Source organism: Psittacula echo (assembly GCF_963264785.1).
Source record: "Psittacula echo genome assembly, chromosome: 2".
NCBI lineage: Eukaryota > Metazoa > Chordata > Aves > Psittaciformes > Psittacidae > Psittacula > Psittacula echo.
Genome location: NC_137737.1, coordinates 30,362,391 through 30,374,709, shown reverse-complemented (window position 1 = coordinate 30,374,709; position 12,319 = coordinate 30,362,391). Strand labels below are relative to the sequence as shown.

The 12,319-nt window shown below is 38.8% G+C and overlaps 1 protein-coding gene across 7 annotated transcripts in view; it reads right to left on the bottom strand.

Annotated features, from left to right (window-relative positions):
• ETV1 (ETS variant transcription factor 1) overlaps positions 1-12,319 on the bottom strand; it is a gene marked incomplete at both ends in the record, with an annotated part of 62,644 nt that overhangs the window by 17,854 nt on the left and 32,471 nt on the right. For 6 of the 7 annotated variants that reach the window (XM_080611715.1, XM_080611718.1, XM_080611717.1 and 3 more), the window contains 3 exons: positions 6,250-6,497; positions 10,397-10,585; positions 12,112-12,241. In XM_080611715.1, coding sequence (XP_080467841.1) covers positions 6,250-6,497; positions 10,397-10,585; positions 12,112-12,241 — 567 coding nt within the window. The remainder of the gene's footprint in view (positions 1-6,249; positions 6,498-10,396; positions 10,586-12,111; positions 12,242-12,319) is intronic. The other variant, XM_080611721.1, reaches the window with a different exon arrangement.

Sequence of the window (12,319 nt, the reverse complement as noted above, 5' to 3'; positions counted from 1 at the left end):
CTCTTCCCTTCAGCATCCATTTTATGAATGAAACTTCAGGCTGCACAGAGTCCATTCATATAAAAGCTAGGCTCACAGGGCTCAGTCTCCCGGGATCAATCGGTCTTGGGTAAGGCTGATCTGGCTGGTTTAAGGCAGGCTTCAGCCTTCCATTACTGATTTAAAATGCAGCCTGTGTCCATTTGACCTGCGTTAATGCACAAAGAGTAAATCCAGACTGTGCTCTCAATCCTCAAATCAAATCATTAGCCAGTGCCACTTACTGTAACTGTAGATTTAGAGGATATTTATTCATTTCTTTGAAAAACAGGGACTGCAGGACAATTTTTCAGATCATACTGTCTGCTTTGAAAGGCAACATAGATGCATGGTCTCCTGCCTGTATGTTCACATTAATTTGGTATTCATGTTTTCCTTTGTTCATTAAGACAGTATTACAAAATTAATTCTATTGTAATGACAGATTTCTTTCAGACAGAATTAGCGGATACAGGAAACCAGCTGATGGAAGCAAGTGAAAAGTTAAAATTCTGTCTTTCACAGGAATCTTCTGAAGCCCAGGTTTCTCAAGTTTCCCTCTCAGATGCTTTTATTTTCCACTGTCATATCATCAACAGCAGATTTGTGTTTTAAGGGCAAGCACAAAGTGCAGTGCAGCTTAACTCGTGAATGGAATCCATGCTCATTCACTGAAGCAACACAGCAAAGACAAGCTCTTGAAACAAAAGGGTGAGGTATTTTAAACCACAGAAGTGAGACTTGGGAAAACTGCAAAACCAAAAACAAGGAAGGACTTCTTAAACCTACTCAACTCCAGAGCAAACCTCTATTCCTTCTCCCCTTCTGCCTTTATGCAGCCAGATTTTAACTGAGAACAATTGTACTACTGTGCAAAAGAAGTTATTTAGGGCCATAAGGAGATGCAGTTTCGAAATGTGCATACTGAAGCACCATATCCAGTAAAAGGATAATCAGTTCTGTTTCACAGAGGGTTTTATAAAACTGCTCAAAAATAATGCAAATATCTGCAGACTGACAACAAAAACAAAACAATACACACAAAAAAGGAAAACCTAGAGAGAATCTGAGTAAAAGATTAAACAGCTGGAGGATTTAGGAAGCAAGATCTCAACGAGTCACACAGACAGACTAAGAGTATACATGCAAATTGTCTACAGAGATTTAGAGGTGGTAAGTTAATACCAGGGAATTGTTTACGATGAGCCAAAGAAGTGTAGCTATGAGCAAGAGAATGGAACTGATCAAAGGGAAAATTTAGGCTTACGATCAAGAAATATTTCTTAACTGTGAAGTCTTATTAGTCTGTGAAATAATCTTCCAGGGGAATAATTGTAGTAATAATACTTAGTATATTTTCAAAGCACGGTAAAAATTAGCTAATATAATTAAAGACAGTAGTAGAAGCACCATGAGTTGTGCCTTTATATACTGCACTGGCCAATGCACTAGAGAATATCCTGGAAAAAGCAATCCTGCACTGATCCTGACAGATAAGATTTCCTTTTTCCTTCATATTACCACCTTCAAATGTGTAAACCTTGCTTCCAAGAAGTATAATGGAATATCAAATTGTTGTTTAAAAAAAGGAAAGGAAAAAAAAAAAGGCAATCTGCAAATAAATGTACTCCCAAGAAATATTTTTTCCCCTTGAAATCTTAATTTAAACATTCTCTCACACTGTTCTGAAACTTCATAAATTTAAGGACATGTGAGCCGATCTCTAGGGAAGAAGGTACTACTGTGGATCTTTTTCCACATTAACTCTCAGCGATTTTCTTTTCAAAAAACACCACATTAGGAATTTGAAAGGAGTCTTGCTTTTTATTCTGTTTCCAGTTATTAGGTAAATAAACATGTATAACATGGATGGCAGAATGCTAACAGCATCCTACACGTGTAAAAGCAAACTCAGGAAGGGTTAAGAAGTGTCATTATTACAACTTCCTGTGCAACCTTGATACAACCCCTTTGTTGCAAATGAATTATGATACAGCCTTTTGCTTTGGCACTCTTGTCTCTTGAGTGCACAGGTCAGAACTGTTTGAGGGAGAGCACCATGCTGTAAACAGCTTTGCAGGTGGAGCACCTGCTTCATTTGTTACAGAGGCTGGAAGCTGTGTACCTAATGAGGCAGAACACTTGAAGAAAGGAAAAGATGACCTCAAGATTCAAGCTGAATGGTCAATTTTAGGCCTCAACAAAGCCCATTCCATCTCCAACAAAGTTTTCCAAAGCAGTCACAATGTTTCTGCCAATTTTTCCTATTATGTATTTCTTATTTTTGCAGTGCTTACACAGGGACCCTAATCTTCAAATAAAGTCCCTAGGAGCTGAGCTTTGAACATATGTAATACATAATGTTCTTCAGAAATTATCCAGTCCTAACTGGGTACCCAAAATAAACAGGTATATATATCTCTGATGTATCTCTCTGCCTCCGCTCATCTCTTTTAACAGAGGGGCAGCTCCCCATCCATTCGCGCATGCCAACGCAAGGTATTTATTGCTTGTGAAGCCTCAGGAATTTAAGGGATGAACAACTCAGAAAGCAAGACACTAATAATTCTGTTTGGATAGTTAATTCTTTAAGTGATGCAACTAGTATTTTGGAAGTTAACTTTGGAAGTGATACAGACAGAATTCAAATTCTCTAAGGTCCTTTCAAGCGTATTAGCCATGAGGCTACCCTTAAGTACAATGTCAGAATAGCCCTGCTAATGCCTCTATCCTGCCCATGAATGACTGAGCAAGTTAGAGGCATTATCTGTTGAGATCTGGATTTCAACAGATAGATTTCTGGCAACCAGTAATAAGTATATGCAAGCAACAATTTCTCCTCTACTTACCTCTAACACCACTGTGTGACAAATTTTGAAGTTCTCAAAGACATGCCCACTAAAGAACTTTCCAACCAAAATAACTATTGCAACTGGTCAAAATAAAATATGATATAAACTTCATAATTTCAGATGTCATTTTAAAACTAGATCTTTAATATTAATTGATACACGCATAGCTAGAGTCCTACCTTAGTCTATCTCAAATGCACTACATTAAGAAGGGAAGATCAAGCATGAAAAGAACCTGCATAAAAATAGAGCCCAGAATAGATGGGGTATCTCAAGTTCGGCCTTTTTGTTTAAGTACCTGATTACATGAATTGAATTCTAGAAGTGCTAACTGTACAGAAAATGCCCATTATTAGCCCTTCTGAACAAAGATCTTGGGAAGCCTTCTGGAGTATACCCATTAATGATGCAAAATCTTAAAGCACTCCATGTCTCTGGCTGTATTTTTGTGCTTAAAGTTGCTAGATATAGCGTCAAGTCTTAAATACATCCAACTGGCAGCCCAGGGAGGAAAAAAAAAAAGAGTACATGGCAGAAAATAAAGTCTGACTGAACATGTATGATGCACTGCGACTTCTAGAAGTGTGGATGTATAGGGAGGAGCTTCTACTCTGTTGACATTTTTCTTTTTCCATTATCTCAAACATTCTGCAATAGAAATTGCATACCTGCAATTACAATTACAACTAATTGATCTGCCATTTCCCATGTCATAATTAATGTCATGTTTTAATAGAGTTATAATCATCCCATAATAATGCTTTTCATTCACCAGCTTCCCACAAAGTATAAAAGTATAGTGCACAAAAGCAATGAACTTTTATGAGGCTCTTCCAGAAACATCCCAAAAGGAACATCTTGGTCTATTGCAATGAACTTTTTAAATATGTTTCTATATTCTTAGTTGAGCTGCAATAAAATACCATGCAAAAAAAGACTTTTCACTCTGGCATTCCTCCTTCCCTGAACATCCATAGGTGAAAAATGAAATCAATGATTCAGTGACGAATACATTATGTTTCCTAAGGGGTTATTTAACGTACTCTTAGCAAGGATGGAAAATGATGGTTTCTAGAGAACAGATGGTAACAAGACAAAATATCAACAGACCACAGTTGTTGACTGCAATTTATGGAGTGTACAGTTGTGTCAACTTAAATGCAGATATTCTGAGGCCAATAAAAGTACTTCCTGATACCAACAGATTAATTTTTCATGACCACTGGTTACACAGCTATTACACTTTTAAAAACTAATTATTCATCTACAAAAGAAACAACCATTTTGCTTGAACATCATTACTATAAAGTGGAATGTTGATCTTGCTGGACCATAAAAAAATAAAAGGCGAAAAAGAAAGATATGACAGGACTGGATACAAGTTTGCACATCTTCCTTTTGGAATAAAATTTCCTGCTATTTTTCCATAAAAAATATTCCAAAGAAAGATGAATGCTAGCAGCCAACCCAGACTTAAAGAAATAGTATGCAAGAAGGAGATCCCACTTCCTAGCGAAATATGAAGCATGCTTACAAAAGGGCCTTTTTTCACCCTTCAATTTAGCAGGATAAGTAACAGTGCTTGTGAAGGTTGCAAGGGACTGGCAGTGCCTGAAGCTGCAGTCCCCTATTTATTATCTATTGCCACATTAACTAGGCAGACAGTCTCTCCCATGCCATTCTGTAAGATTAAAGATACACAACTGCCAAAGACATGTATCTCAGAACCTTCATCAATAAACCGATGGAGGTCTAGATCTGATCCTTGCAATCTGAACTCATTTTCATCTTGTCCTATATTTCAGCTTGGAGAAATACCTCACCCAAGCCCCTCCTTGTATTGGCCTAACTCAAATTACCTAAGGATTGGTTCTTTGCTTATCAAGAATAAGACAGGAGAAAGCAGCTCTACTTTCCGAATTCCCCTGTTCTAACATAGAAATCAGCTCTAAAACCAGCACTTTGTATTAACGATACCACAAAACAGCCCACTAAATAGAAAATGCTAGGTTAGCTACAGAAAAGACAACAAAAGCCAGTTCTAGCTTTATCAAATTGCAAGATAGTCTGTTACCAGCTAAACTTTCAAGGGAGACCTCAATTCAGCTACCATGTAGCCTTTGGCAAATTAATGGCAAAAACATCTCGCAGAGACTGAACCAGCAGGAAAGCACTGCAGGTACTGCAGAACCCAGAAGAAGAGTCAGACTGAAGTCAAACAGTACCACCCCTTCTCCCTGCCCAACTCAGCATACAAGTGTACAAAAGCAAGGTATCCTCCCTCCAGAAGCACGGGAAGGACTCACAGAAATCCCTCCCTTGTACAACTTACACAGAGCAGGACAGAGATAAAGACTGAACAAACTCTGCAGAAATCACTTACACCAAAACTGAAAAACACGTTGTGACTGCATTTTCTTTGCTCCGTATTGATCAATGGTTTACCCCAGATAGCCCACTCCATGCTGTTATAATCTCAGCTTCTCTCCATACCACCATTTCAGCTTTCTTCTCCTTGTTACCTGGTACTCGTTACTAAACTTCTTTTTGTCTTCCCTAATTCTCTCTCTCTTTTCCCAAGTATAATATCAATATTATGTTTAAATTGTGCCAAACATTTACAATGTTATTCCCTTGATTTATGCTTTTATCCTTTCTATCGCTTATCTTTTCTATTTTGATCAGAAGCTATTGAGAGCAGGCTCTGCCACTGGCTCCTCTGCTTTATACTGTCCATAGAGCAATAAGGCTCTATTCCAGTTGCCACATTCATAATAAACATTATTAATAGCAACAGCGTATTCTCTACATCAGCAACCTGGCATCACAGATTATGTACCTCCACAAAACACAGCAGTATGCACAAACTGAGAAGCTGACACCAATTTGGCTGATTCTTCTCCCTCATTGGTTTTATAGCTGTATAAACCCCACTTCAGCGGAGTTACTCCTGATTTAAAGTAGTGCAAGCAAGAAGAGAAAGAGTCCTCTATTTCTGGCAGACAAACGAAGGAGCTCATAAAAATGGAGCACACAAATTCAGAGGTCACAGATGAGAGAGTACAGAACAAGCCCTCCCTTAAGCAAAGCTCAGTTTTGTACTCATGATTTTTTCTTCTCTGATTTTCTTAACCTGTGCACTTTTTGGACAGAGAGTTCTGGAAAACGAAATCCTTTGCAGAGCAAGCAGTGGCGGCACAAGTCACACTTTACCATGTAGCAATCTTACTATTGTGCAAGCTATCTCAGACATAATTTACTCTGGAAGACTTAGAAGCCAAAAAAGCAAGTTTCAATTTGTATGATCAAAACACCAATAGCACTGGCTTAGATTCATATATTACTTTACTATGCAGAACTAAAGGAGAGTCTCACCTACCTGAATCATATGCAAAATCTCTAGGTTCCTGTTTAATCATCAGAGGAGGGGGAAAATTTTGACTGGCTGCACTGCCAACCATAGCGTTGTGTTCATAAACTGGATCATGGTACTCCTGCTTAAAACCTTGAGGCGGGAAGGGGATGTTTGGCTCAGACATCTGGCGCTGATATATTGGACGTCCTTCCCTTGGCATTGCAGGCAAAGGTGGGAAAGAATTGCAAGGCTCAGAGAGCTGGCGGCGAAATCTAGGACACAAGTTAGAGGAGAGGTCATGTAAAGGGCTTGAGCGACATTCCATTTCCCAAAGATGATCACAGGTCATGGTTAGTACTTGTATCACTTTCTCAGTGGCAAACATTCTGCTTACGAACATGCCAATTGCTCCCATCAGGATCATTTAGCAACAAGCAAAGAAACAAAAAAGCCCAGTGATTAACACCAGCTCCAAGACCTGTCCCCACTGCCATCTTGGCTTTCAGTATCTTCTCCCAACAGAAGAGGCAAACAGGTAATGCACCAGATTCAAATCAGCAGAAAGACTGACATCGTACCATAGTAAGACCATCATAACATAGTAAGAGGCTTGGGCAGAGTTTTTGTTCTCTCACAAGCATTAGCAACATATTGCTTGCGCTCTAACTTACCGTTCTTACTGTTACACAGAAACTATCCTGACCACAACAAACATTCTGAATAAAGAGCACTGTCTGCCAAAACACCTGGAATCATTCCAGGTTGAAAGTCCACAGTTCTGTCCTCTCAGGGATAGTGCTATGGGAGATCTACCTGCAAGGCTGGCTCGGCATTCCAGCTCTAGTGGGAAAGGAATGTAAGCACCTGACAAAAAGGACAGGCTGCAAACTTTTGCTAAGAGAAACAATGCCTAAGAATTCCACTCCTGCCTTAATTTGTTCCCTTGGTCATTTCTAAATGAAAGAAGTCATCCATACAAGCCATGCTGCCACTCACTACTCCCAAATGCTCTTCAGTAGACATAAAAATCTGAGAATTCACTTTTAAATTAACTTCATTTACATGCAACACTACACAAGAAATTATGCTTGTTTTTTCTTCCATAAGACATATCTGCCTAAATTAAAAGGCCTGAGTGTAATTATTTGGATAGCTGCAGGTTCAGAAGCATAGAGAAGAATGCAAGGATACTACTTTTCCATCATGCCCTGATCAACAGCACAAAGACCTCCTATCATCTCCTGCAGATTACCACAGTAACAGTAACCACCACTGCAGTAATACTTTGTCTGCACTAAATCACAGCAGACTCAACTTTCTTGCAGCAAATTGCCTACTAGTCCTGCTATTACTCATCATGGACAAGACACACTTTCAAACAACAACAAAAAAAAACCAAACACAAACCAATAAACAAACAAACACCTCAACCCTGTGCCTTTCTCTGGAAGTGAACTGATCATTCTTCAGCTCCCTGTACTCTAGATCTGAAAAAAGTTTGGTTCACAGAAGCAAAAGCAGATATTCCCTTGGAGAAAACTGGGTGAGTGAAGAAGAGTGTAGGGGTTTGACTGCACAGGCAATACAATCCTTGACTACTAACTCCTACCACATATGTACTATGTGTTTCTGAAACAATTTAAACTCTACTAACTCTACTAACATCTGTCATAATACTGCTCTGAACTTCGTCTGACAAATAATTACTATCATTGCTTTATTACAAATACCGTGGGAGCTATAGAAAGTATTACAATGCAGTAGCGGAGACAACATATTTGGTTTTTTTTAATGCTGCTGTAATGTAATATTTTGCAGTAGAAAGAGTACTGCACTGTAGCATTGGGTTTTGCAATTCCACCTACACCTGCAGAAAATAAACTCAGAAACTCAAATGTATTATGAAACAGTTAAGCTGACTGGCACTGCATTCATTTCCCTCTTTTCCTTTTTTCATTAGCCAAAAAAAGAAGCAGAAATTATCATTAAGAACTGTCAAGGAGTGAATCAGAAAATTGCAACTTGAAGTTAAAATAAGAAACAGGCTCACTCACAAAGCCTCAAAGGAAGTTAATAATACTTGTTGTACTGGAAGCTTTGTATGGAATCAAGCCATTTGTTTATACAAGTGGATTTAATTCCTGTTGGTACTTGTTAGGACCACTTATCGTTCATATATTCATGCCCTGTATGAAGATGCATGGGCTGTATGTTCTAGATACTAATGCTATCTTGTGCCACCAATGCATGTTCTAAAGAAATATGCCTTGAGTTACAGATTTATATATGAACTCACATAGGTAGGTCATTTGTTTCAATGACATTTTCTGAATACACTCATTGTAGTAGCATATCACCTTATAAATCATGAAGATTTGAATTTCATAAAAAAAATGAACTACACATTTGCTTCAAGCTGGAAGTGAGAAGATTCAAAATAAATAAGGAAAAGAGGAAAAAATGTCTTAAAATTGAACCTTTCATTAAAAAAGGAGAAAAATTTTTTTTTTTTTTGGCCTGAGTCACCTATTTTGACTTGAACACGTGACATTCTTTTACAGAGGGGAAACATTACTGCAAAATGCCCTAAGGAACACGAATATCAAACATGGGGGTGAGAGGGATCATGTAAAGAGCTTACAGAGCTTGTGCAGGGCAAGTGTTATGTGTATAGAAAAATATACTAAGATGTATGCAAATCTCTATAAATACTTACATTAAGGCTAACATATACCTTCAGTGCTCTCTTTACAAATTGCTCCAAAACAGAAGACTTTTTCATCTGATAAATCTTACTACTGCTGTCTGCACAGAAGCCATTTAACTTCTGGAGATTTCAGTCTGCTGATAATTTGACTTTGGTGTACATACAGATACACATTTATCCACTATCCTGTAATCAAAACTGCTACCTCACTTCAACTGGGGGCCTGCGTGCTTAGACCACAGTCCACAGCAGGGAGGGAGAGGGGGGAAAGATGGTGACTAATGCAGGTGAAGGGGACAATCCAGTGTTTCTTCACTGCCAATATGGCTTGTAGAAAATCTTGGGTGGTATTTAAAGCTATCTTAGCAGAGCACAAAACAGCAACATGAACCTTAGTTAATCCCCTTCAGAAGTGATCTGCACAAATCCCTGGGAATAACAGCCCTTACTAAAGCAGAAGCTTGCAAATCACACTACCAACTACTGTGGTTATCTTTTCAGGTGCTTCTTAATTTGCTGAAGTTCAAAAGATAAGCCAAGTTTCTGAACATATGTATCTCTTTATATACAGCTAAAATTTTACATGCTCAGAGCAACCACACAACAGAGCACACACAAACAGGCTCATGTAACAAAGGTGACGATAAATACAATTCCACAAACAAGTGTTTGGTCTCAAAAATCAGGGAAATCCACCGAGTGTATCTGTTGTACAACTGCGCTAAGACAGTCAGTCAGTTGTCTGGGGATTTCTAACATATCAAAACAAAACAGGGTGACTTAAGGACAGTTTAAATTTTAATTCTAGTCTCTAGCTCTTCTGGATTTTACTCTGACTAATGCTATTTAAGCACAGTTTATGTTAGCATCTTAGTTTGTCTGAAATATTACTTTTCAAATGGGGTTGGAAAAATGATCCACCCTTCCAGAGAATATTCTGAAGCAGTAATGTAACAGGGACACTTATCTCTTTCTTAGATAGGTGAATTGCTTAGCAAGAGGCCAGATATTTATATCCAGGATCATGTCTGCTAGTGACTTCATTTCCTCATAGGGCTTAGTAGCCTCAAGTTGGAAGGGACCTTAGAATAGCCCAAGTTGGAAGGGATCTTGAAAGACCATCCGGCCTAATCTTTGGGAATCATGGAAAATCATAATCATGCGAAAGGCAACCCAGATGAGATTATCTAGCACCCTGTAACCACCCTCACCAGACAGAAGCAGCAGGTCATTAAAACTCTGCCACTGCCAATATGAACTCCTACTGAAGTGCACTAAGGTGCGTGCCAGTCTTCCATAAAACACACATATTTCTGACAATCTGAATCTTGCTGGTTTTCACCTTGGTTCCCCAAATCAAAGGGAATAGCTGTGGGCAGGAAGACAGTGCTACCCTATATAAGAGACTTGCATCCACAATTGAAACACTTTCTGCACGGGTCGCTCACGTGTTTTGTGTTTTACCTGTGATCCATAGGGAAGCTGTTATCTTGAATGGACTGTGATGGAGGGAGATGGGTAGGGAAAACCCGATCAGATTTAGGAGTCTGAGCTGAGTTTGGGGAGGCATGGTGCAGTGGTGATACCGGAGTGCTGGATGGCGTCGGTGGGTTGGAGGGCCTCATTCCCACTTGTGGCTTCTGATCATAGGCACTATCAGTAAAGCAAAAGGAAAAAAGGTCAGGTTATTTTCTCTGAAGGAAAAAAAAAAAGAAAAAGTAGCATCTACAGTGAGAAAAACCAAACAAACAAATGTCACATAAACTTTTCATTTATCAGATTGGGGCAGAGGAATTCTCTATTTTACGTTAAGCAGAGCGCAGAAAAAACCATGTTAGAGGCACGTGGTTCAACGCACCCTTTTCTTCTCTGGGGCACACACATGTATTTTTAAACTATTCAGTCTTATAGTGACATTCTAACAGGAGGTATACAAAATACGTACCTGGACTAGAGCACGAATAGCCAGCAGTGCCTGTCAAGACTCTTTCAGAGCATGCACAAACCACAAAGTGAGACAGTAAAACAATACAGCTAGAGGGAAGGGATAACAATGGTATGTTGGCTTAGCTACCCACACTAGGATAACAGCAGCCTCTCCTGACAGGATCCCTCTCCCCCTCACTCCCCCCCCAAAAATAAAGTGCTGGTGCTACAAACATATAGATGCTATTTTCAAAGGTGTCCTGAATCAGGAAAAAACTTGAGCGCACTTTGATCATCCATCCTTCTAAACAGGAAAAATGCAGATCTTAGGCAGACACTATGCATGAACTTGCATACTTGCTTATGTGACATACCCTAGCACCTATCAAATCTATCAATGTATGCATTTTACTTTTTGAAATCAAAATTACTCCTCTGTGACCAGCCTTTTTTTTTTTTTAATTTTTTCTCCTTTTATAGCCAAAAAAGTTAAATGTAAATGCTTTAAGTGCTAACAGTTTTGGTAGCACATTAATGAGACTAAGAACTCACAAGCTAGATGAAAGATTCTAAAATAGACTGAAATGCCAATAAGAAATCCTTCGCTGCTGACACTAAAGGAAGGAGTGACACGTAAGTGCAAACCAGAAGAAAGTCAATAAAGAATGCAGTGGTATCAAGCCCCTCCACCATCCACAAATAAATAAAGCTTTTATTATCTATCCCTTTAAAAGAAGACAACTCGCTTTTGAATAGGTAACAAAGATGCAAAGCCTAATGAAATACTATTTTAAATTGTAATCACCCACAAACACACACAGATAACATCTGCAAAACTTGTCAAATACGTAATGCATTGCTCAGACCTGTCAATCTCCTGCCTGTTACACAGATCTCTCTCTTTCCCAATGTGTGTAATGCATTTTGAAAGTACTTTCAACTCAACTCGCAGAAAACAAGACACTCTTCTGCTTCAAGCTTGCACCCTGTGTTTTTAAACTCTCGCCATCTCCCATGGAGAAGGAATTGAGAATATGCATTTTGATGAAAAATGCTGCTTTAAAATGGTTATGTGTTTGATACAATTGTAAACAACTCCATCAGCGTTCATCAGCTAAATGCATTATCTCATCAGTCTGTTATCTGCTGAAGAGGTAACTTTTGTAAGATCACTACTATGGTTTTATTACTCTTTAGTCAGTCCTTATTTAACTCAGCAGTTCTCACTGCAAACATGCTCCTGATTGCTTTACCTGACATTGTACAGGCACTTTTCCCCATAACTGAACTTGAATGGTTGCTCTTGACTGCAAGCGGAGCCAAGTTCCGAACATGGGCTATGGGGTTCCTTCTTGATTTTCACAGGGAGACCATGAAAAGCCACTGTAAAGTGAAAGAAAATGTAATTAAAACCCAAGTACAATATTAACAATGAGCTTTCTCAAGTAAGCTAGACACTTC